This window comes from Sciurus carolinensis, chromosome 10, assembly GCF_902686445.1.
Source record: "Sciurus carolinensis chromosome 10, mSciCar1.2, whole genome shotgun sequence".
In the NCBI taxonomy this organism is placed as follows: domain Eukaryota; kingdom Metazoa; phylum Chordata; class Mammalia; order Rodentia; family Sciuridae; genus Sciurus; species Sciurus carolinensis.
In genome coordinates, this window is record NC_062222.1 from 46,637,362 (window position 1) to 46,663,156 (window position 25,795).

General features: G+C 36.9%; 1 protein-coding gene and 1 pseudogene across 1 annotated transcript; one reads left to right on the forward strand and one right to left on the reverse strand.

The window, feature by feature from the left end:
• Lrit3 (leucine rich repeat, Ig-like and transmembrane domains 3) lies at nt 1–23,812 on the reverse strand. The gene is made up of 4 exons (XM_047565993.1): nt 23,697–23,812; nt 19,220–19,692; nt 2,867–3,172; nt 1–1,157 (listed from the first exon to the last, which is right to left on the reverse strand). Exons 1-4 carry the CDS (start codon nt 23,810–23,812, stop codon nt 1–3), a joined length of 2,052 nt encoding a protein of 683 aa, XP_047421949.1.
• LOC124994742 (protein tyrosine phosphatase type IVA 1-like) lies at nt 4,096–5,150 on the forward strand (annotated as a pseudogene).
• Nucleotides 23,813–25,795: the final 1,983 nt, after the last annotated feature.

Sequence of the window (25,795 nt, forward strand, 5' to 3'; positions counted from 1 at the left end):
TTAATAATAATATTCTGGTTTAAAATCGTCACTTTTAGAAGTCATCTGAGATTCCACACTTGACCTAGAACAAAGCAGCAACTTTTCTGAATCGTCTCTGTGCCTTCGTGTCCAGAGCTCCCCTAAACTTTGAGACATGGGCGACAGGGTCTCAAATTGGATATAAGTCTCTTTTGCAAAATCATCTTCCCAGAAAGATTCTGACTGACATTGCAGTTTGCAAACTTTGTATAATAAAAAACAAATTAAGGGCAAGACGACAACACAGGCAGTACCTGTCATCACAATGAGGAAAGACCATTGTGAATCACCTTCCTGGACTCCATCAGTAGAAAAGGTGATGCACTGGTCTTTCTGGGGAGGCACTCCTTTTGGACAGACACATGCCACGTACTGCCTTCCAGGCTCCAAGCCATCTAGGGTTACTTGGTTCTTGCCGGGGTCTGTATTCAACAGCAGCAGATCCTTCTCACCATACTTGGAATATAGCACCGTCAGCCCAGAGTTATGTGTGGTGTTAACAGTGTTCCAGGTCAAAGTCACACTCTCTTTAGTCTCGCTGACCACCCTGAGGTCTTCTATTGTAGCATTTGTCTCCAGAGGCATTGCTTGATCCAACAATGCCAGCTCTTCTTTCTTACTGGCACTGGCAAGAGGAAGCTTATTCCCCCCCTTCTCCACTTTTACTCTTCTTTTTCCATCTGGTCGAATCTGGAGCGACTGCCGGCTGGTCCTGGTGGTACTTGCTGAAATGCCAGTTTTTAGAGGTGTGGTTGAAACAATGGAGAAGACGGGAGATAAAGAGGAGGAAGCACTGGAGGGAGGAGACAAAGTAGAAGTAGAGAAAGAAGAGGAAGAGGCAGGAAAGGAAGAGGAGGAAGAGAGAGACCAGGGAGATGACAGTGAAGAAGGTATGGATGTCAATCTTCCAAATTCCATCTGCATGTCCCCCTCAGGTTGATCTCCAGTTCTTCTTTCAAAAGTGTCCGATGCTATGGTGGTTGTGACAATGCCAACCACTGTCACGGTAACCACAGCTTCTGACATCCCAGCCAAATTTTTGGCCTTACATTTGTAATCCCCAGCATCCTTGTAAGAAATGCCAGTCAAGCTTATTATGGACCATCTGACTCCTTCCTCTGGAGACTCCTGAATTACTGGAAGAAAACAAACATACACTGTAAGAAAAAAAAAAGAAAAAGGAAAAACTTGAGCAGTCATGCCAGCTAAGAAGGAAACAACTACCTGTTTTATATCCATCCTCCTCCTACAAGCCAAGGGGTAAATGTCACCTTGCAAGCCTCTGATGATGGGTGATGGCTCTGCAGATTGTTTTTATGAACTCTAGGACCTGCCAGGTACTGCAAGACCTGTATGCAGAATGATATTTTTTTTATTTTTTTAAATCTAATTTAATTTTTTTTTTTTTTTTTTTTTTTTTTTTTTTTGGTACTGGAGATTGAACCCAAGGCTTTCAGCTGCCAAGGCAAGAACGCTACCACTGAGCTCTCTTTCCATTGTGAATGGTATTTTAAAAGGGCATGGGGATGGAAATCAGGAAATTCGAATTTTAGTAAACTTTTGTTCACTAAATAATATGGAATTTTAGACAAGTCAGTTAGCATCTTTAGACCTCTGTTTCTGCATTTGTGAAAAATGGGATAAGTCGGTGATCTTAAAGCTTCCTTCCCATTTTAAATGTGATTCTATAAAACGTTTATCAAAAGACCTCATTTAAATATTTCTCAAGATGTTTTTTCATTGTAATAAAATGCATTTATCCACATAACCAGAAGTTACAGTCTACCATTTACTGGCATGGAAGAGTTGTCATTTGTATTCTAAATTCTTCATTGTATTTCTAACTTAGGCAAACTAGTAAGCTACAGATTCTTTGACTTGCAGAATAATATATAGTTTTTACAAAATTAGAATTTTGCTTTCCTAAACATTAAAATCTAAACATATTTCTATTCTGTCTTGATTTTTGAAGTTTTATGAAATATGCCAATATCTGAAAAGTTAGGTCAGTAGTTTAAACTGTTGGTTGCTTACCAGTTAATTGAGGAATACTATGCCTTAACTTTTTTGGGTTCATTATTAAGACCTCAATTATAATTTATTTTGAAGAATTTCAAAAATACATCCCTTTAATCATTAGAATATCATTGACTAGCCAGGTGCAGTGGTATGCCTGTAATCCCTGTGGTTCAGGAGGCTGATGCAGGAGGATCACAAGTTCAAAGTCAGTCTCAGCAAACTTAGTGAGGCCCTAAGCAACTCAATAAGACCCTGTCTCTAAATAAAATACAAAATAGGGTTGGGGATGTGGCTCAGTGGTAGAGTGCCCCTGAGTTCAATCCATGGTACACACCCCTCCCCCCCCAAAAAAAGAATATCACTAAGTCACTAAACTTTGGGATTGGATGGATCTGAAAAGTCTATGTAATCGGCATTTCTAAAATTTATGCATTGCCTCATATTAAGGTTTCCACATAATTTATTATTTAAATAATCATGCAAAATGATATACTTGTTTTAAAAAATGTTTTGATTGTTTTACATTTTTATGTGAGCTATATTATAGGTGATAGAGCTATCTATATTATAGATGATAGGTCCTCATGCCCATTCACTGAATTGTGTTAATTTCTATCTAAGAAAAAAAGATTAGATTGTCTAACTTTATCTAGATAATCTGAGAAATATATTAATCAATAAAATGTACCTTTCAAATCTCTTGCATCCAACAATCCTGGTATGTGTTTTTAGAATTCATCAGCCAATTAAAAATCACACAGAAACATGAGATTAAATTCAGACTTTTGCAAACTCCTTGTTTCATAGGGCTAAATGAAGAAAATACCTGTATAATTAACTGGTGAGCTGTCAGATCTGGTCCACGAGAGCTGTGGGGTGGGGTAGCCAGTGGCATCACACCGCAGCAGAACATTACTTCCCAGAGCTGACATGATTTTGGTGGCCGAAGTCATCACTGATGGCTTCAGACACTGCTCCAGCTCAGCCTTCTGAAACAAAATCCCTGTGAGGTGCTCAGGTTCAAAACACACCATCAGTGGATCGAGAAGCACAAAGGTTGGGTCAGCCACCTTTGACAACTCAATCATTTTGGAAATGTGACAATCACAGAACCAAGGGTTGTCCTGCAGACCTAAAACACAAGGAGAGAAAGGAGAATAAAGGTAATTCCGACAAATTCAGATTATATCACAGCCTCTAGAGAAAGGAGGTGTCTACATATCTCTAATAACAGAAGTGCTTTGAGAGACCAAATACAGTCAACTGTATGTCAGTTTTGCCCTACAATCCAGCAACCTCAAAGAGCACATCTTGTCCATTAGTTCAGACCATTAATAAACAGCTAATATTTACTGAGCTTGTACTCTGTGCTAGGTTCTGCTCTAAATACTTACCTGCATCATCTCATTTAATCCCAATAATCCTGACCAAGATAGTATTTTAAAGATGAAGAAGCTGAGTCACAAAGCATCCATAACATGGTGGTTGAGATCATCCTACGTGAGCGGTGATGAAGTGAAGGAAGATGCAGGCCACAAACCTTGACCAAGATCACATAGCTAATTGGTGTTAGAGTCAAGATTTGAATCCAAGTATCAGAGAATGCTACTAATACAATGATAGAGATATTCCTAGGGTACTGTGGAAGCACTTATAGCATCATATCATAGGTTGCTGAGAGTCCCCTGTTTCAGCCTGGAATATGTCGTGGTTTGAAGTGATTTGAAGACATGTTGAGGTAATGCAAGCTTTGTGTAGCAAAACCTTAGTGTGAGGTGCAGCCAGTGGTAGGAGATGAGACTGGAAAGGCTGGTAAAGGCAAACCCGTGACATGGTATGAACGTCATACGGGGAGACCATGAGGTGTTTGCTTAAATCTCTCTCCAAGAATCACCTGCAAGGAGTGCAGCTCGCTGACCGTTTCCAGTTGCAAACACCGGGTCTGGTGCCCCCGCCGCCGCCTGCATAGCCGCGGCTGCCGCCCCGCGACGACCACCCCCTGCTCTGCAGCCGCCGCCACCGCCGCCGCCTGTATCGCCGCCGCCTGGGGACCGGCTGTATGATTAGGCCACAATCTTCAATGAGTAAACATATTCCTCAGTTTTGTGGTGTTCTTGGTTACACATTTATGGAGTTTCTGAAGGGCAGTGGAGATTACTGCCAGGCACAGCACGACCTCTATGCAGACTAGTGAACTGTAGAAATCATTACTACTCCACCAAGAAGCCCCCATAAGAGTGGTTAACCAGGACACAGAAGTATTGAATTGAAAATCCACGGAGCATTTTACAAGAGTTCTGACCAGGATGGGGTAAACCTCAGTGCACTTCCTTTCTGTTGCCTCAGTATTACTGGATTGAAGAATTGCTGCTTCTTGTTAGGAGGTTCATTTCATTTCCCATTACTCCCAACTTCATACTCAAAGCACTGAGAATATCAAGTGGAGTGTATTGAAGTAGACTTCAGTTACTTTGCATCATTTCTGTATTCAGTTTTTTAAATCCTTTCTTAACCCTATTGAGTGTTTTTTAACTAAATTAACATGGCTCGAATGAACCGCCCTGGTCCTGTGGAAGTCACATATAAGAACATGAGATTTCGATAAGAAATTGTGTGTAATAAACACACAATCCAACCAATGCAACCTTAAACAAATTTATAGAGGAACTTAAGAATATGGTGTTACCACAATAGTAAGAGTATGTGAGGCAACCTATGACACTACTCTTGTGGAAAAGGAAGGCATCCATGTTCTTGATTGGCCTTTTGATGATGGTGCACCACCGTCCAACCAAATTGTCGATGACTGGTTAAGTCTTGTAAAAATTAAGTTTCATGAAGAACCTGGTTGTTGTATTGCTGTTCATTGTGTTGCAGGCCTTGGGAGAGCTCCAGTGCTTGTTGCCCTGGCATTGATTGAAGGCGGAATGAAATACGAAGATGCAGTACAATTCATAAGACAAAAGCGGCATGGAGCTTTTAACAGCAAGCAACTTTTGTATTTGGAGAAGTATCGTCCTAAAATGCAGCTGCACTTCAAAGACTTCAATGGTCATAGAAACAACTGTTGCATTCAATAAAACTCGGGCACCTGATGCTATTGCCTTGGAAGTAGAACTTAAGACAGAACCTAATTTGTCGTACATATTAGCCAACATGTTGGCATGGTGAATAAGTCTGATGAAGCTTCCATAGGAGTATTGGAAAGCAGTTTTACCAGGCCACAAGCTTGACAGAATTTCCAGTTGCAAACACCTTCAGGATCTGCTTCAGCCTTCATAACTATTAGCAGAATTCTTTTGGCTTTCCACAGCTTGCCAGTGAGAGCTTAAAGGAAGTGAGGAAAAAGTTACTGGAAACTAGAGGAAAGTGGATCCTTGCTTTGGAGTGGCAGAACGTTCAGCAACACTTTCAGCACTGTGGTAAGCATGGAAAGCAGAGGACACGTTCATGAGATGAGTGGTGTACCAAAGGATGTGTCCACAAAAAGTGCTGAAACTGCTGCCTGGTAGCTTCTTGCTGGTAAAATGTCAAGGAAAAACAACAGCTGAACAACTGTTAATGTGCAGGAACGAAAACTGTTCTCCATCCAGCCTCTCCAAAGTCCTCAAGTTAAGAGACGACTTCAGAGCAAAAACCAAATCCAGGGTCAAAGTACAAAATTATTTACTGAAATCTCAGAAGGATCTAAGATGTGTTTCAGAGCATTATGGCAGACCAGTGTCTCTCTGAGGGTCTCAAGGGTGATATCCTGGAAGACCCTCACAGAAAGCCCAAAACAGAAAAGGCTGCATTGCAGAGATTAGTGGTTATGACTTTTTACTGATGGAGTGGAACATAAACAAGAAGGCAAAACAAACTATAATTTAAAAAAATTCTAATCATGGTGGAAATTTAACTGCTAATTTGTACAGTCTCTATTTCATCTTATGCCTTTTTGTACTATAATAGCAGTTCATGACTAGATTATTTTTCCACCAGGATTGGTAAAAGTTTACTTTTTTCAAACTTTTGTTTTAAAAGTTTGCTTTTCTCCTATGAGTGTATAACCTTGAACTTTTCCTTCTTACATTGAGTCCTGTGAATCTGTGACTAGTTCTCTAATTAATATTAATTTGAATTCTGTTCTCTTAAGTGTTGCTCTTTCACCCAATTTCATGCCACATGCAGACTTTCTAGTTTATTTTTATATTGAATGACTCAGTGTGGTTCTGAAACCTAATATCTAGACTGAAATCACAATTGTAGGAAGTTCCACAATAGTGGAAGGTATTTAAAAACCTCTCTCATTCTCATCTGTAACATATATATATATATATATATATATATATATATATATGTAGTAATTCTTTCTTAGAGATGCATGAAATTTTAATTAAATAATTCACATAGGTTATGTCAAACAATAGTTGATTCATGATAAAAATCTCTGTAAACTTTAACCAATTTTGCTAAACAATACTTAAAGCTTTGTGTTAATATAAAGTTTCAAGCTTTAGATAAGCAGCAAATTTCACACAGAGGAAAACATATTCCTTACATCTAGTCCACATTTTCTGGCTGATAACAAAGAGACCCAACTTATGCAACTCACACCTCTATTAAAAATAAATTGAATACCTCAGTCATGGTGGTGATGTGACCTGACAGATACTGAAGCACTAGAATAATGAAGTCAGTTAACAGATATTCAAAAACCCACTTCACATTATAAAACACTGAGAAAAAAATTGAAAAAGAACTTAGAAGATGGAAAAACCTCCCATGTTCTTGGATATGCAGAATTAATATTGTCAAAATGGTCATACTACCAAAAACAATATATAGATTCAAAACAATCTTCATCAAAATACCAATGACATTCTTCACAGAACTAAAAAAAAAAAAAAAATTTAAATTCATTTAGAAGAATAAGAGAACCAAAATAGCCAAAGCAATTCTGAGCAAGAAGAGTGATGTAGGAGGCATCACAATATGTGATCTTAAATTACACTACCGAGCAGTAATTACAAAAACAGCATGGTATGGAGGCAGGAAGCTAGACCACACATAGGCAGATAGGATAAGGGCCTCAGAGAAGGGAAAGAGGGAAGGAGACCATGCCATCCTGGAAGGAGACATTGGACCTAGAGAATATCTTGTTACTGCCCCTGACACCTTTAACCACCATGGCTCCTCCTTCTTAGCTAGAACATCTGTTACTGTTTCTTACAGCTTCAACCACAATGTCTCTTCTTTATCTACCCATACTTCTAGCCCTAGCAATGGCCAACCACAGAATCTATCCTTACCTTAAGTGCATCCTTTTTTCAACAGACGTGCCCAACCACAAGGTTGGACCCATCCTCTTAATTATGTAAGTGAGGGATTGAACTTATGCACTTCTGGTTGGCTTATTAAACTCAGATCTTGAAGAGCTTGACTGGCCCAACCTAACATCCCTCATTAACATGGTCCCTACCAATCACCTATGCTGGGCTAGAAGCCCCCAGGCAAAGAGCAGCCAGTGATACCCTTTCTTGGGATTCCTCTCCTATTGCAGGAACCTTTTACTGCTTTACATAAATCTTATTATTCTATCTTCTGCTTGTCTATGGATTTCATTCTTTGAATTCAAGAGACAAAGAACCCATCTGACATCTCCACGTAAGAGTATTGACATTAAAATAGATGTGAAGAACAATGAAAAGTAAGTAGTCAAACCTACTTACTTACAGCCATCTGATACTTTACAAAGGTATCTCAAAAACATATGTTGAAAAATGTTCATCATCTCTTGCAATTAGAGAAATGCAAATCAAAACTAAGATTTCATCTCACTCCAGTCAGAATGGTAATTATCAAGAACACAAACAATAATAAGTGTTGGCGAGGATGTGGGGATAAAGGTACGCTCATATATTGTTGGTGGGACTGCAGATTGGTGCAATCACTTTGGAAAGCAGTATAGAGATTCCTCAGAAAACTTCAAATGGAACCACCATTTGACCCAGCTATCCCACTCCTCAGTTTATACCTGAAGGACGTAAAATCAGTATACTACAGTAAAGCAGCCACATCAATGTTTATAGCAGCTCAATTCACAATAGGTAAGCTATGGAACCAACCTAGCTGCCCTTCAACAGATGAATGAATAAAGAAAAAGTGGCATATATACACAATGGAATATTACTCAGCCTTAAGGAAGAATGAAATTATGGCATTTGCAGGTAAATGAATGGAACTGGAGAATATCACGCTAAGTGAAATAAGTCAATACCAAAAACCTAAAGGTCAAATGCTTTCTCTGATAAGTAGATGCTGACCCATAGCAGGGGGTGGATAGGGAAAAATGAAGGAGCTTTAGATTATGCAGAGGGATGTGAGGGGAGGGGTGGGGAACTGGGAATGGGAAGATGGTAGAATGAGATAGACATTATTATGCTATATACATGTATGAAAAAAATTTTTAATAAAAAATAAATATAAAAAAGAATTTAAAATAGTATAGCCACTGTGGAAAACAGTTTGGTAGTTTTTTAAAAACAAAAATTTTATTTGATGTATCGAATATATCTCTGAGAATTTATGCAGAGCAATGAAAAAATCAATAATCAAACCTCTCAAAAATACCCTTATATTCAATCTTTTCTAGCTGTTTTATTTGTAAGAGCCAAAAACTGGAATCAACTCAAATGTACACCCAAACTACATTCATAACATGGAAAACTACTCAGCAATAAGGAGGAATGAAAACAGATACATGCAATGACCTGCATGAATATAAAGAAAATTATCCTGAATGAATAAAAGCAACAATCACAAAATAAAAAAATTTAAAAAAATAAAAAAAAAACATATGTTGGAGAAAAGACAGCCTTTTTAACAAATGGTGCTGGGAAAACTGGATATCAGTGTGTAAGAATGAAATTAGATCCCTATCTCTCACCCTGCACAAAAGTCAAATCAAAACTGATCAAAAACTTAGGAATTAGACCACAAATCTTGCAACTACTAGAAAAAAATATAGGGCCAACACTCCATCAAATAGGTGAAGGAATCAACTTTCTCAACAAGACCCCTAAAGCTCAAGAAATAAAACCAAGAATCAGTAAGTGGGATGCCATTAAATGTTAAAAAAAATTTTGCACAGCAAAGAATTGATTAGGAACATGAAGAGAGACCTGCAGAGTGGGAGAAATCTTTGCCAACTGCTCCTCTGGCAGGGGATAAATATCCAAAATATATATTTTTTAAAAAACTCAAAAAACTTAACCCCCCCCCCAAAAAAAAAAAAACCAAATAGCCCAACCAATAAATGGGCAAAAGAACTAAACAGAAATTTCTTGATAGAAGAAAAAAAATGGTCAATAAATATACGAAAAAAAATGTTAAATATGTCTAGCAATCAGGGAAATGCAAATTTTAAAAAACTACACTAAGGTTTTATCTCATTCCAGTCAGAATGGAATTATCAAGAATACAAGTAATTTTTGGGTGCTGTGGTGCATGCCTATGATCCCAGCAACTCAGGAGGCTGAGGCAGGAGGATTGCAAGTTCAAAGCCAGTCTCAGCAATGTAGTGAGGCCATAAACAACTTAGGGAGAAACTGCCTCAAAATAAAATTTTTTTTAATTTAAAAATGGGCCAGGGATGTGGTTCAGTGGTTAAGTGCCATGGGGTTCATGGGGTTCAATCCCTGGTACAAAAAAAAAAAAAAAAAAGAAGAATACAAATGATAATAAATCTTGGTGAGGATGTGGGGGAAAAGGTATACTCATACATTATTTTGTGGATTGCAGAGTAATACAACCACTATGGAAAGCAGTACAGAGAGTCCTCAAAAAACTAGGAATGGAACCACCATATGACGCAGCTATCCCACTCACTGGTATTTATCCAAAAGAACTAAAATCAGCATACTACAGCAATACAACCCCCTCAATGTTCATAACAGCACAATTTACAATAGCCAAATTATGGAATCAACCCAGATACCTTTCAATAGATGAATGGATTAAGAAAATGTGATCTGTATACACAATGGAGTTCTACTCAGCCATAAAGAAGAATAGAATTATGGCATTTGCTGGTAAATGGATGGATATGAAGAACATCATGCTAAGTGAAATAAGCCAGACTCAGAAAATAAGGGTTGAATGTTTTCTTTCAAATGTGGAAGTTAAAGCAAAATAAGGGAAAGAAGGACAAGGAGTTCAGATATCACAAAGATACAGGGATATAGGGAAGATCGGTGGAGTAGGAGGAGATGGAGAGGGAAGGAGGAACAGGAAAGGGAAGAAAATATGAATGAATTTAACAAAATCATGTTATATGCATGTATGACTGCACCACAGGGAATTTCACCTTTATGTATATGTACAAAGTACCAATCAAAAATAAGTAAATAAATGAATGAAAGGAAGATTAGTAGAATAGAGAAGAGAGAATAGTGGGAATGATAGGGCAGAATGGAGATTTAAATCAAATTCCATGCGTGTATGTTTTTGACAAAATGAACCCAACTACTATGCATAATTATAATGCTCTAATTAAAAAGAAAAAGGAAAAAAAGAAAAAATTTTCACCTCTAAACAACACATTAGACATTCATTTATTACTGTAAATATTAGTTGACCCAATATACTAAGGTCATATTTAAATACAGTAGGAAAGAGAAGTAAAATAGGAAAAAAACATCATCATAGAACCCAGTAACCTTGGTGCTGTGCTTTCTGAACCTCATCTCATTTACAGATGAGAGAGTGGTCTCTCATCTGTAAAATGACAGAGTTGACCAGATAAACTTAAGAGCTCTCTCCAGCCATAATGTTCCATCAGTCTACAAAATAAAAACAATGGACATTAGAAGAAACCAAAGGTGGAATAGCAAATGAACACTGAAATCCATTATCACTGAGTGAAGAGCAGAAGAATGTGTTGGAATGCCTAATTTGCAACATTATTAATCTATTGATTGATGTGTTAAAGGTAATCAGTGGATCTAGACTTTTGTAATAATGCCTGTTTTATTTTTCTTTCTTTGTAGTACTGGAGATTGAACCTAGGGGCACTTTACCACCAAACTCTATCCCCAGTCCCTCTTTCTTAAAGGGTCTCACTAAGTTTCCCAGGCTGGCCTTGAACATGAACTTCAACCTGCTTCAGCCTCTCATGTCACTGGATTATAGGCATGTGTTCCCAGCTAATAATGCCTCTTTTTTAAAGTAAAATCTTTCAAATTCGTGACTTTTCTATGTCTCTTCTACATTGATATACAGTTTAAATATGATTTCCATACAACATGAAACCAGTTGAGTGTGAGGGAGAAAGGCTATTGTTTTAACTCTTTGAAAGGCTGAAATCCTTTCCATAGTTTTCCTTTACCTTATATATTTTTTTATATTTACCAGTTTTACTTTATGTATGTTTTTAAAGTATTATTATAAACAATTTGATTTGGAATTTTTTTCAATCTGATTCAAATAAATTAATCAGGTCAGTTGGTATATAAAGTGCCAGGAACCTCTACAAAAGTTTCAAAAGGTTACAATGAGTTTGAGTTGAGTTTTCCATCAATTGGTATTATCAGAATTATGATGTAATTAGTAAGAAATCAATGAAATGATATATGGCTCCCCTCTCACAACTGACTAGCTCTCAAAGCAAAGATCCAGTCATGTAGGTATGCACTGATTCAGAAGAGATAACACTAGTGACAAGAAGAGCACAGGGTACAAAATGGCAAGTGCCTTAAAGCAAAGATATGTTATCCTTACACCTAAGAGGAGGAAAAGAAATATTTTAAGTTAGATAAAAACAAATCAAAGGGCTGGGATTGTGGCTTAGTGGTAGAGCACTTGTCTTGCATGTGTGAGGCGCTGAGTTCAATTCTCAGCCCCACATACAAATAAATAAATAAAGGTTCATCAACAACTAATAAAAATATTTAAAAAGAAAAACATCAAGATTTCAGAATAAAACATGTATACACCCTCCTTAATATAGTAAAAATTCAGAAGTACAAAAATAAAAGGTGAATTAAATTTTATATTTATAAATTTTTATCAATCTTCAATATATAAAATCTATGCTCATCATAGCTATTTCATTATTTGACTTTAGGATTAGTTTCTAAAGGTTGGGTATGGTGGCGCATGCCTGTAATCCCAGCGGCTTGGGAGGCTGAGGGAGGAGGATCCCAAGTTCAAAACTAGCCTCAGCAAAAGCAAGGTGCTAAGCAACTCAGTGAGACCCTGTCTCTAAATCAAATACAAAATAGGGCTGGGGATGTGGCTCAGTGGTCAAGTGCCCCTCAGTTCAATCCCTCGTCCCACCCGCCACTGCCCCAAAAAAGATAGTTTAGAAATCTGCCAATGAACACATCAAATTTATCCATTCAAATAATAATATATGTAGAATGCCTTATACTTTCAAGACACCTGGACTTATTAAGATAGAATTTTTTTCTTTGATAATACTAACAAGAAGTCAAAAATATGGAAATATGGAAATATGGAAAATATGGCGCTTGACAAGAACTGTAAAGGCTCTGGGAGATTACTCAGCTTTAGGGCACCCAAACCCATACCAGTTTGTCTAAGACTTTCCTGGATTAGCACAAGAGAATCACATTGTGGGAAGCCTCTCACAGAAGACAAAGGCTCTCAGCCAGAGTTCATAGATCATTACAGTACTGGAGGAAGCCATTATCTTTATCACACTGGGTAGTAAGCCTGCTCACCCTTTGCTCTGGTGGGAGACAGCTCTATTTTCCAAAGATGTTCTCTAACAAAAATCCTTGTAAAAATAGTGCAGAATAAAAGGCAGCGTTAGTGCCTACCTCTACTCACAACCGTCTAGAGAGACATGGAAAATTATCTCACAACAGCACTAAACATCTAAAGAAGGGTCTAACTCAGTCCTTCCAATAGCATGAGGTTAGTAATATTATCATCCTCATTGTAAAGATGAGAAAACCAGGGTTCAGGAAGGTTAAGTGATCTGTCCAAGGTCACACAATGGACAACCAGGATTTGAACTTAAGTATCTTGATTTTAAAGCACCTGCCACACTACCTTGCTATGTTTTATGCCACCGTGTGGTTTTGTAGCAACTCAGGGAGCCAGTGTTATTCTTTCAATTTTATGCCAGAGGAAACTGAAGAACAAAGAGATTACGACTTTGACTTTATAAATGGATTAAAGTCCTGAATAATTCCCAGATTCTTTTAGCCTCCTAATCTAATTCTTCTTTTGCCATAATTCATCTCTGTCACCTAAAAACATGGGTGGTAGCTCTGAGTGCTATGATCTTCAAATAAAAAATATCAAAGCAACAGCACCTGTAGTATAAATGTCTACACAGAAGAGGATTCAAGAGCTATAACATTAATAGCTTCATTCATACTTTGGAATGAATATGAAAATGCTTTAACAGGGCTTGTGATGTAGCTCAACGGTAGAGCACTTGCCTAGCATACATGAGGGCCTACATTCAATTCCTGAGCACAGCAAAAAATAAAAATAACAAGTATGTTAACTTTGAAATGAAGTTCTTTAAAAAAATGAATCCAACTGGTCACATCTTAAAGTATGTCAGCTGGGGATAAGTTTTTCTTAATATTTTCCAGTATATAATATGCATGTGACTATTTATTCCAGTTTAAAAACATCTAAAGATGTTTACAATTTTAAAAGCCTGAATAAAAAGTGACCTGGGAACTGAACACATTCATCAATGTTTTTTCTTCTGGGGCCAAAGATACAGGAACTCTCTAAGGTTAAATTGTTACTTGCACTGCATTCCTTCAAGGTAGTACACCAGCCACAATCACAATAATTTGAATTAATTAATTTATTTTATATAACTGTTCTTGGATAGGGCAAGTGAGCTTTGCTTTATTCTCTTTCTAAAAGAGTAATATAATATTTTCTTGGATCAGAGTAGTTGGATTAAATGTAGTGTGTGTGTGCATGTGTGTGTGTGTGTGTGTGTGTGTGTGAAAAGTCAGAAATAAATTCTTGTACAGATATAAGCCCTTGAAGGTGAAGATAATGCCTTATCAACTTTGTGGACACAGTTGTGTTTAGCAACTGAATGGGAAAGGAAAATCTTTTTAGCAGATGGTACTGGAACAACTGAATATCTGTTTGTAAAAAATAAATAAATAAACTTCACCCCAACCTCCCACTAGCCTCAAAATCTATTTTGAGATAGATATAGTTGTAAGTATGTTATAAAAACTGATTATTTATGTAAATGTACAGGTTAAAAACTGAATATAAAAACTAAAACTACAAAGAAAATAAGATATCTCTGTGATCTTGAGTTAAGCAAATATTTCTTAGATGGTACACAGAAAGCACTAACTGTAAAAGATAAAACTAATAAATCAGTTGTCACCAAAACTTAAAACTTTCTTACCAAATTCTTCATGAAAAAAAAATGAATAAACAAACCAAACTTGGAGAAAATAGTTATATTTCCTAAAACTGAGAAAAGACTTATTCAATAGTAAAGAAAGACAAATAACTCTAAAAAATTAGGCAAAATACATGAACAGGTATTTCATAAAAGAATATATACAAATAAGCTGGGCACAGTGGTGCACACCTGTAATCCCATCAACTCAGGAGACTGAGGCAGGAGGATTGCAAGTTAAAGGCCAGCCTCAGAAACTGTCACAAAATTAAAAATAAAAAAGGGCTGGGATTGTAGCTCAGTGGTAAAACACTCCTGGGTTCAATCCCTAGAACCCTAAACACACACATACACATTCAAATGATCAATAAGTAAATGAAAACCTGGTCAACACCAGTTTTCAGGGAAATGCAAACTAAAATCATAACACAATACTGCTTCCTGAGCAACTTGCTCAGGAATTAGTTGTTAGAATAACTAATATGAAAAAGATAACATGAAGTATTCAGGACAATATGGATCAACCAGGCTTTCCTAAGTACTAATGGGATTGTACAAAGTTATATAACCACTTTGGAAAACCGGCAGTTCCTTAAAAGCTTGTATCTATAACTGTTCTATAACCCAGAAATTTCAATCTTAGGAATTTATCCAAGAGAAATGAAAACATGCCACAAAAAGCTTTGCACAAGCATGTTAACAGAAGCCTAATTCATAATAACTCCAAACTAGAAACGGCTCATGTGTCCAACAGGGAGGAAGGCTGAACAATGGATTCATTCACACAACTGAATACAATTCTGCAGTAAGGAACAACTGATATGTGCAACAACGCAGATGAATCTCAGAAACCTGCTGCTGGGAGAAAAGAAACCTGGCTCTGGAGTACATGCTGTATGATTCCATTTCTATGGCATTCTAGAGCAGTCGAAATTAACCCGTGCTGATGGAAATCAAAATAGCAATTGGAGTGTGGGAGATTGACAGGGAAGGGGCACAGGGGAAATTTCTAAAGGGATAAAAATATTCTGGATCATAAGGGTGTGGGTTACATGGGGTAAACATTTACCAGAATTCACCAAATTGTACACTTTGGATCTTGCATTTCACTACATACAAAGTGTATTTCAACCTCTTAATTTAAAAAAATTAGTTTAGAAAATAAGAGCAATGTCTCTGGAGAGGGACTGTGAATTTAGAAGTTGATTCTATGTCCTTGCCAGCTGTAAAAAAGAGGGTGTTGATAATTACAGACCCACCTCTTGGAGCTCTTATGAGGGCTGAGTATGAGTAGAGAGCACCCAGGAAGGCAGAGGCTTAACTGTTTGGATTTGTCTTCTGAAGTTCTAGCAAAAATCCTAGCAAAGAACCGGCCATATGGACAGAGATGGATAAGTGCTGCCTGAAGTAAATTAGTGCCATCTTAAAAATTTCTGTGGGAATATTCAGGCTGCCACTACCCTTTAGGCAAATTCTATTTTGAGTAGAAGAACCCATATTTACTACAGACAATTTTGGGTACCAGTGAAAAACACCCAATAAAGTATTTATACCTTCTCTTAGTGTGGGCTTTTTCCTTCAAGATAAACGGTAGCAGACCTTACAGAATAGGCATATGTAAATATTGGTTTCATCTTAAGGAAGAGGCCATGGCAATTTACCTGTATTACAAATCAAAAATCAAGTGTCATGGTTAATTTAAATGTTTACTCGTGGGACACTAGTTTATGGTTTTGTGGAACCATTAAAGAACAATTTTACTAAGTTGGTATTTTTACTCACATAGAAGAGAGTAACTGAAAAGCATGTCCCTGAAGTTTTTTATTTGCTTTGTTTTTTAATTAAGTAAATACATGATTTAATGAGGTCCATTAAATGATGCATTTAAGAGGACCAAATTATTATTATTACATATCTTGCATTACAGAGGAATGGGGAAGGGGGTAGTCTCTGGGACAGGCTGTGTTCACACCCCAGCTTTCCCACCACGTGGTGAGTGAACTTGGCCAAGTGGCTTACCATGTACCTCCGGTCTTTATCTACAAAAGGAGGAAATGGTACATCCCACAGTGTTAACAAGGCCAGAAAAACCTACTTATAAAACTAGGCCTGCCCTGAGTAACTCCATCAAGACTAGCTATTACTACTATTATTACAAATAGAACTCCATCTACTAACAATAATAAGCACAGGGTAATAAAAAATAGAAGCAGAATGTATCCCACTGGAAATTCCACAGGGTACCTGCAAAGATGTAATTGATACATCAAACAATGAATTCTAGAAAATCTAGAACCAGTTCTTACCACTATATTTCAGCAATGCAACTGGAAGATTCAAATATTGTGGGAATGACAAAAAAGCTAAAAAAAATCTCTTTAAAAGACACTCCAACCTCAGTCTCTGCTGCATAAATGCTGATCTACAAGCATAAATAAGCTCAGAGGCTGGTGCACTCTATCTTCCAAAGAATTGTCACATAAAATATCTCATTTCTTTCTCATTACAGTCCTGTGAGCAAAATGGAGTAAGGGTGAAATCCCTATTTCCCATGTAAAAAAAGATTATTTTTTTTTGTGTAATTTCATACACATCAATTAGTCTTCTCTTGAGAGGTGGCACTTCTATTCCCTGTTGTAACAGCAAGCTTGGCTCAGCATGTTTCGCACTATCTTGCTATTTATTATCATGATTATTTATTATCATTATAAAAGTAATGCACAGTCATTGCCAGAAATATCATAAATTAGAAAAAAAAGTCATCTCCATGAATGAGGACATTAAGCCAATTAGTGTTTTTCATTTTTTCTTTGCACATTTTTAATAGTTAATGGTTGTAAATAGTTGTGTATGCTTTACAAACAATTATATATGCAGCTTTTTAAAATTTATTGTTATACCAAAAGTAGTTTCACATTACTGCTTTTATAACATCTGGACCCTAGATAAAGCTGCGTGGGTAATTCTCCATGGACACTGAAATTTCAAAGCCCTTCCTGTGTGATACCTGAGTTCTCATTCAGATTTAATTCATAAAAGAAAAACATTAACATTCTGAAATTGCTTCTTCACAGTTATATTGGTAACTATTAGAAAACTGTTAATAACAATTTATAATTGAATTTTATTTTTTACTATTTATCTCCACTGGATGGTTCTATTAGAACCAAGAATTGCTCTCTAAGAAACCTAAAATCTATGTAGGAAAACAGAATCTCAATGTTTGAATTAAAATAATTTGTAGCTATTAGCCTCACTCATGAGAATCAAATCAGTAGCTAAAATAAGAAAATACCACAGTATACCCCAGCAGGGTGCTTGTCCGTGTACACAATAGGGACTCTACAAATATCTATTAAATTAAACTAAGTATTTTTCTTTCCTCTCACCCATCCTACAATAATTCTCTAGCCAGAAATGCTTGAAGGACTAGAAGAGTATTGAGCAGTGCATGAAACGATCACAGAAGAAAAGCTTATGTGAATTTTCTTCTTTCTGTCTAGTTCTTCTTACACCTATTTTTAGTCTCATAATCACCAAACACATCAATCAAATGGGAGTGCCATAGTACTTTCTTTTCATATTAAAACCTTCAAATGTATCTTTTACTTCAACAAATACAGGAGCATGTGTTAACGGTTAGCAAGGCTGCATGGCACATATTTCACATCTTTGTTGACAAGACATTTCACTGGTCAATGACCCAAAAGTTCTTTCATCCTCCTGAAAAATACAACCTCTTCTGCTGTTATGAAGACATAAGCTTGGAATTGACAACCTATTGGGTGAAAAGTATAACAAAATTTTGGCAAATCAAATTGCTTGATCAAGGCCTCAGACTTATGTCTCAAACAAAAATATAGAAGACTTTACTGCCAAAAAATAGCCCTGAGAATGGTCTTTGTTCATTCCTTTCAATCAGGCATTCACCACTCCAATGAAACAATCTTTTTTGATTAAGGAAATTTGGAAACTGTTCTCCATAACTAATTTAAGTACGTGCTCTCTCACACTCCTGAGGAACTGGAGAAGGGTTGAAAAGTGAACAGAGCAGAAGGTTGATTGTGACCGGTTATGAAGATCAGTGCGCTCACAAGAGTCAGGGCAGGTTGTGGATTCTGCCTCTCAACTTGAAGACTTCTCTGTTTTTGAGGCTCATTCTCCCCACCACTCCACACCCACATACACACACACATGCACATACACCCCTAATACACCTTACAGAGGAGAAACAGCTAGATCTAGATTAGCTGATAGGGAATTGTTCTATTAAAAATGTGGAACAGGATGGGAATGAAACTGATTTAACTTTCCTATGAGCATATGTGAATATACCACAGTGAATCTCACCATCATGTACGTCCACAAGACATTAATTTTAATAATAAGTAAATAGCAGAAAGATCAGTAGAGTAGAGGGAAGGAAAAGGGATAGGAGGAAAGGAGGGAAAGGGGAAATACCAGGGACTGAATTAGAACAAATTATATTCCATGCTCTGAAAAGTTCTGCATACTTATGCCATAGTATATTCTATTGTCATGTGTAACTAAAAAGAACCAATTTTTTTAAAGTGCAACTAAGAGCTGGGATGTATCTCAGTGGTAGAACAAGTGTTTAGCATGTATGAGGCCCTAAGGTTCAATCCCCAGTACAACACACACAAATGCAAATACAGACAAAGAAACCAAATCCAGTGGCTTTTAAAAGACTGGACCACAAAAGGAATGCATACCAAGGTATCTATATATGAAAAGCCCAGAGGCTTATGAGCTCACCAAGAATGATTCTTCTTGGTGAAAGATCTGGGCTTCTAGAAGGTGTTGTGGCTAAGTGAGACCAGCTCTCCAGGAAATCTGGTGGCAGTGTGGTTAGTCTATTGCTTGATAAATCCAAGTAGGTGAGGTTCTTCAGATACCTGATCGCCTCATTTGGCACACTGGTGATTCTGTTATTGTGTAAATCCAGGGTCCTCAGATTGGGCATGTCCAGCAGAGATGCCCACGGGAAGTTGGCCAGAGAATTCCCGTCCAAGCGCAACTCATGCAGCTGCTTTAGGTTGTAAAAGCTGCTGGGGTCAATGCTGGTCACGGAATTGTAAGCCAGCCAGAGGTACTGGAGCTCCACCAGGTAGTAGAAGGCCTCAGCTGGAATTGTGCGGATGACAGTTTTCTCTATGCGAAGCTTTGAGGTGTCCACAGGGAAGTTCATAGGGACTTGGTTCATATCCAGGTCATTACATAGCACCAACCTAGTGTCAAAGAGCAATGCAAGATTAAATCAAAAATGTTGTCCATGTTGTTCCTGTTTTGTAATTTAGATATGGTTTGGGGCAATATGAGGTTGTTTATTATCATTATTCCATGGATAATAGAGATGAAAAGATACTTTGTCTTTTCAGTATGTGGTATTTGATTTACACTAATTAGATTTACTTAACTGAATCTGTTTTCTATATTACTGTATCAATTATATTATCTATGTCTGTGATGATCAGTTTTTCATAGTTCTGACCAAAATGCCTGACAAGATCAACTTAGAGGAGGCAAAGTTTATTTTGGTTCACACTTTCAGAGATTTAGTCCGTGGTGGGCCAACACCATGCTCTGGGCCCAAGGTGAGACAGAACATCATGGTGGAAGGATGTGGTGGAGGAGTGCTGCTCTTCTCATGACTGGCTAGGAAGCAGAGAGAGAAAAGGAAAGGGCCCCAAGGAAAGATGAACCACTTCCAGGGAACGCCCCAGTGACCCACCTTCTCCAGCCACACCCCACCTGCTTGCAATTACCACCCAGTCAGTCCACTCAAACTAGGATGGGACTGATTGGGTTACAGCTCTCATAATCTAATCATTTCAACTCTGAATATTTCTGCATCAACACAGGAGTTTTAGGGGGATACCTCATATCCAAACCATAACAATGTTTATTTTCAGATTATTTTCTTAAATTCAGTCTCAGTTTTTTCTACATCTTCCATCATATTTCTATTGTTTTTCTATTTTTCCTGTAGAGTCCCTGTATTTTGACTTTATGAATATTGATGCTATGATAATTGGTGCTTAATCATAAATATTAAATATTTGCTATTAACTTAAAAAAAAAAGAGTAACACAAAGAGACCACTTTTCAAGACCCATTTGAGAAAATAATCCCTACTTCAAACATATTGATTTTTCATTCCCTTCTTGGTTTCCACAAAATACATGCACCTTCTGGCTAACCCGTTCATTAATAATAACCCGTTATTATAATAATAATAATATTATGTTATAATATTATATTATAATAATAATAACCCGTTCTTCCTCTTCATCATTATGACAGCAGCAACTATTATGTTACACCCTATGAAATGGTTATTTTTGTAGTAAAAAAAAATCATCAAATATCAGCAATTTCATGTGGTCTGACCTAATTTTTAATGGAGTTATGTCCATGCCAGGCCTTGCAGCTCTATTTAATCATCACAACCACCTTATGACGTAGATATTGGGTAATAGGTAAAAGCACCAGCTCTGGGCTAATCTTGGTCAGTTCTGAGCTCTACCATCTCCTCTGTGGCCAAGGAAATCACTTCACCGAACCCACAGTCTCATTTCCTATATGGCACAGTTACAATGATTAATTTAAAGAGATGTAAAGGGGCTAAGGGTATAGTTCAGTGGTAGAGCACTTGCCTAGCATTTACAAAGCCTTGGGTTTCAGCCCCAGCACTGCAAAAATAAATAAATAAATAAATAAATAAATAAATAAAAGATAAAATAAAATTCTACATCTTCCTAGCATATAATAAACACTCAGTAGGTATTTCTTTTCTGTTCTTTTCTTGATAGGGTCTCACTTAGTTGCTGAGACTGGTCTTAAAATTGCTATCCTCCTGCCTCAACCTCCTGAGTTGCTGGGATAACAGGTGTGCACCACCGTGCCTGTGAAGTCTGTGCTCTTAACCACAGTCTCTACTACCTGTCAGCAGCATCTCCAGCCTTGAGGCACAGAGCCCCACTCAGCTCACACTTTCTTCCTTGTTCTTTGAGCTCCCTCAGTAGGTGTTTTCTGCTACTAACAATCCAGTTTTACATCTAAAATAACTGAGGCCCACCAATAGTAGTTGACTTCCCAAGGTCACCCAGCTAGTGGGTTAGAGTGTCACCTTTCATACCCACTCTGACCAACTCAAAGTGCACGTCTTTAGGAAATACTCCATGTTAAAAAAAAAAAAAAAAAACCCTGTTAAAAAAATAAATTGACCCTTCTTGAAAGGATTACTTTATAGAGGGAGCAAGTGTTCACACTAAATGTTTAACATTGAGCTATGTTTTAAGAACATAACCTGTGAGTGGCTGTCTACCTAAGGAAGAAACCAGAAACTGAATTCATTCCTTTTGGCACTCTCTAACCTAAGTGACCTTGAGGAAGTCACATTGTGGTCTTGTTTACTGGCACAAGTAAAACAGGCATAGAAAAACAAGCCTGTGTGAGTTTAAAGTATGAGGATTTTAAGAACCTAGATTCATTTAAGCCTGGAAAAAAAAAAAAAAAAAAAGGCCATTTTTCTTCTCTCATATACTCATCTGAATAGCTGAAAGTGAAAAATAAATAGCTTTGCAAAATGTCATCTAAATTTTGATATGCTTTATATTTAGTAAGTCAACAATTAAATGACCATTCAGTAAAACACATCACATTAAATCATTGGAATTCTCTGGGGATGCCTCTTACTCATCTCTAGTTTAATTTATCACAAATTCCAGTGCTGTTTTATTCCATGATAATAGCAATCCTACCCAATAAGTATTTCAGCATGCCCTAATAGAAAAAAGTCAAGACAGGAAACTACAAGACTTAGCATCTTAATCAACCTGTCACTATATCAACATAACCCTGTGACCTAGGACAGGTTGTTTCATCTCTATCAGTTTAATTTCTTCACTTATACAATGACAGGGCATCCTAATTAGAATAAGTTAGACTCCATATATATACAAAATGTCAAAATACACTCTGTGGTCATGTATATAGAAAAAGAACAAATAAAATAACAAAATGACAGGGATTGAACTACATTACTTGTAAAGATCTTGCCAAGCATTACATTCTGTGCTTTTGGTCAAAGTCATTAGTAATGGGGCCACCTTGGGGAAGGAAATATTCCTGTGAAAGTTTTCTAGACAGTACTCTGGCCTGATCATTAACTACTGCATATCCCTGGGCAAATAGGTCTTCAACTTGTGTTCAGTTCATTGTCTTTAACCACTAAGTGAATATCCCAAAAATATACCACAAATTAGTTAAGTAAGGCTAATACATTAATCACGCAAACTACTCACAAATATATATATATTTTTTTATTTTATTTTATTTTATTTTTTTGCAGTGCTGGGGATTGAACCCAGGGCCTTGTGCTTGCAAGGCAAGCACTTTACCAACTGAGCTATCTCCCCAGTCCTCACAAATATATTTTAATTATTATTATTCTTTGGTTAAAGTGGTGCTGTTTTTCTAACAGATTACTTTAAGAGGTTCACTGTTTACTCCAACCAATCAAATCACAACTTATCTGATTTTATTATTAAATACCATTTCAAAAAAAATCTACTTCATTTAGCTAATAAAAGTTCCGTTTTGCATTTAACTTATATCTGAAAGGGCTCCTTATCCATAAACTTCTCTTCTTACTATACAGGTAGATATTAAAGCAACCTAGAGATTAAATAACTTCATGAAGTCTATACTATCTGCAACAGACAGTATTTCTCAAATGTCATTACTTCGTAAATTCCATTAATTAAAATGAAAATTTCTAATTCTGAACCTCTCTGACTTCACATTTGTGATTATCATTTCTTTTATGCAGTTGTTGGCATAAAGAATCCTCAGAAATGGCAGCCATGACCCCTCCCAGTCTAGCCCTCTTAGACTTTCTAGAATCAAGACCTGAGCTCTCTGTACACACTTAAATGTCTCAACTTCCCAAAAGGAACATTTTATGAATATGAGTGTAACGAATATTTTTGTAACGCAGTGTGTCTGGGAATTCCAAATCATTTGTGAGGTTTTAGAGAGTTAGGCTGCTCAAAGTGGAAATAAGAAATCAGTGGGTGCTGAGTATTAACACAATTAAACTAAAGTGTATATAAATTAAACCTTCTCTGATTTCTGAAAATCAAACAATTTACTTTCAAAATAAAACTGACTTGTTTGGATGTTTCTCCTGGCATAATTAGAACTTTGAGTAGCAAGGAGAGGAGCATACCTTGAACCTGAGTCGTCATTTCTGCCATGAATATCACAGATGCACTGAGAAGGACACGAACAGCTCACTCCTTCCAAAAAGCTGAGTGCAATGCACAGATTTGCCAAGAGAAGCATGGCTTCTTCCATAGGTAATTTGAACAGAAGGTAAAAACCAAATCCTAAGCATTCAGAAACTGGTGTTCCAGTAATGCGAGCAGTCATCTAGTAACAGCAGATTACACAGGATTAGCTGAGATCTATAGTTACTTAACCTTCAAGTGTATCTTGCAGGGGATCAATCGACCCAGGCTTTGAATATGGTTCCAGCAAAGCTACACATTCTATAGAGAATGAAAATCAAACTTCCCAGGACAATTTCAATAGTTGCCCACATCTAAATTTGCAAGGAAACACACAGTAAGTACCTTTCCTATCGATTCAATTGTCAAAACAATTTAACACCATTAATGTTGAAAAGAATTCAGTGTTGGGTTGAGGGTATAGCTCAGTGGTACAGTGCTTGCCTAACACGTGCAATGCCCTGAGTTCCATCCCAGCACTATTAATAATAGTAAAATAATAATTCAATGTCTTAGCAAAAGCTAGAAAATTCTGTAGCTTATTTACATGTGCATTATAATATGTTTTTGCATTTGCTTTTTACCATCATGTATAACATTGTTTTGCAAAATTTAGTTTTCAAGACAGAAGCATGTGGCATAAAATTGATTTAGAATAGATTTATCAATGTTGCCACATACTTGTTACCTCTAAAAACAAAGTTTAAAATACAAAGTATACCAAATCTTGGCCACAGATTTTTTGGAGGGTAAAGCTCTTCAATCCACCGTGATGTGTCAGGACAGTGATTCCAGGGAAAGCGTGTCCTAAGATTCTTCCATATCATCTCAGTGAGCATAAGGTTTATCCCAGCATGTTTATTTTTAATGGAAGCAATGATCTCTGTTCAAAAATGTATTTTAATTCCAAGCTAGTTTCTGAAGTTTGGGGCATCAAAACCATATTTGAATATCACTTCTCACGTCTTTTAGCAATATTAAACTCTAGCAGAAACTAAAAATTTCATTTAATTTAAAAACTTCCTCCACACACACACAAAATGAATCTATGGGGGCAATCAAGGATTTAATCTTCATATCACATGATTCTGCCCATCATCTTTAAAGCAAAAACTTGGAAAAAAATCAGTTTCACAAAAAAAAATTATAGGAAACATTACTGAAAACTTAATTTTCCTATGTATATATATGAATATACCACAGTAACCTCACCATCAAGTACATCCACAAGAAATTTTTTAAAAATCATGGGAAAATGGCAAATACAGAGAAGGGAAGAGGGAGTGGGAGGAGAAAAGGGGAAGAAAAGAACTGAGGACTGAATTAGAACAAGATATATTCCATGCTTCTATAATTATGTCAAAATGGCTTCAACTCTCATGTGTAACTAAAAAGAACCAATTAAAAAAAAAAAGTATTCATATAGAAACAGTAGGGTCTGAAAAACTTTGCCAAATTAAAATAAAACACTGATTTTCAGATTCTGCATAATTCATTTGTTCATCAAAAATGACTGAGCACTTCTTTATACTAAACTAAACTAAATTCTAGGTGGCACGAAGAGTAAGCATGGTCACTATACATGAAGAACTCACATGATTGAGAGGCACAGTAACAAAGAAGCACAAGAGATCACCAAACCCAGCCTTGGCAGGTCAAGCAAGACTTCCTATGGTGGGTGGCACCTGAGCTGCCCTTAAAGGATGCACATTGAGGTATTATGAGAAAATCAGAAAAGAGGCATCACAAGCAGAGGTAACAGCAGGAACAAAATGGGGGGACAAGAAACAGTACGGTGTCCTCGGAAAACTGCAAGCACTTTCTGTGACTCAGGCCCATGATTCTGAGTTCAGAAGTTAAAAATGAGGGAGAAAGACAAAGCTGGAGAGATAAGGTGGGACCAGATTATAGAAGAAAGGCCTAAGATTCCCTTACACTCAACTTATACTCAGCCCGTAGGCAACAAAAGCAAAAGGTGAGGCTTGGTGTGGCACATCAGATCATCATTTTAGGTAGAATTGTATGGCCACTGAGTAGA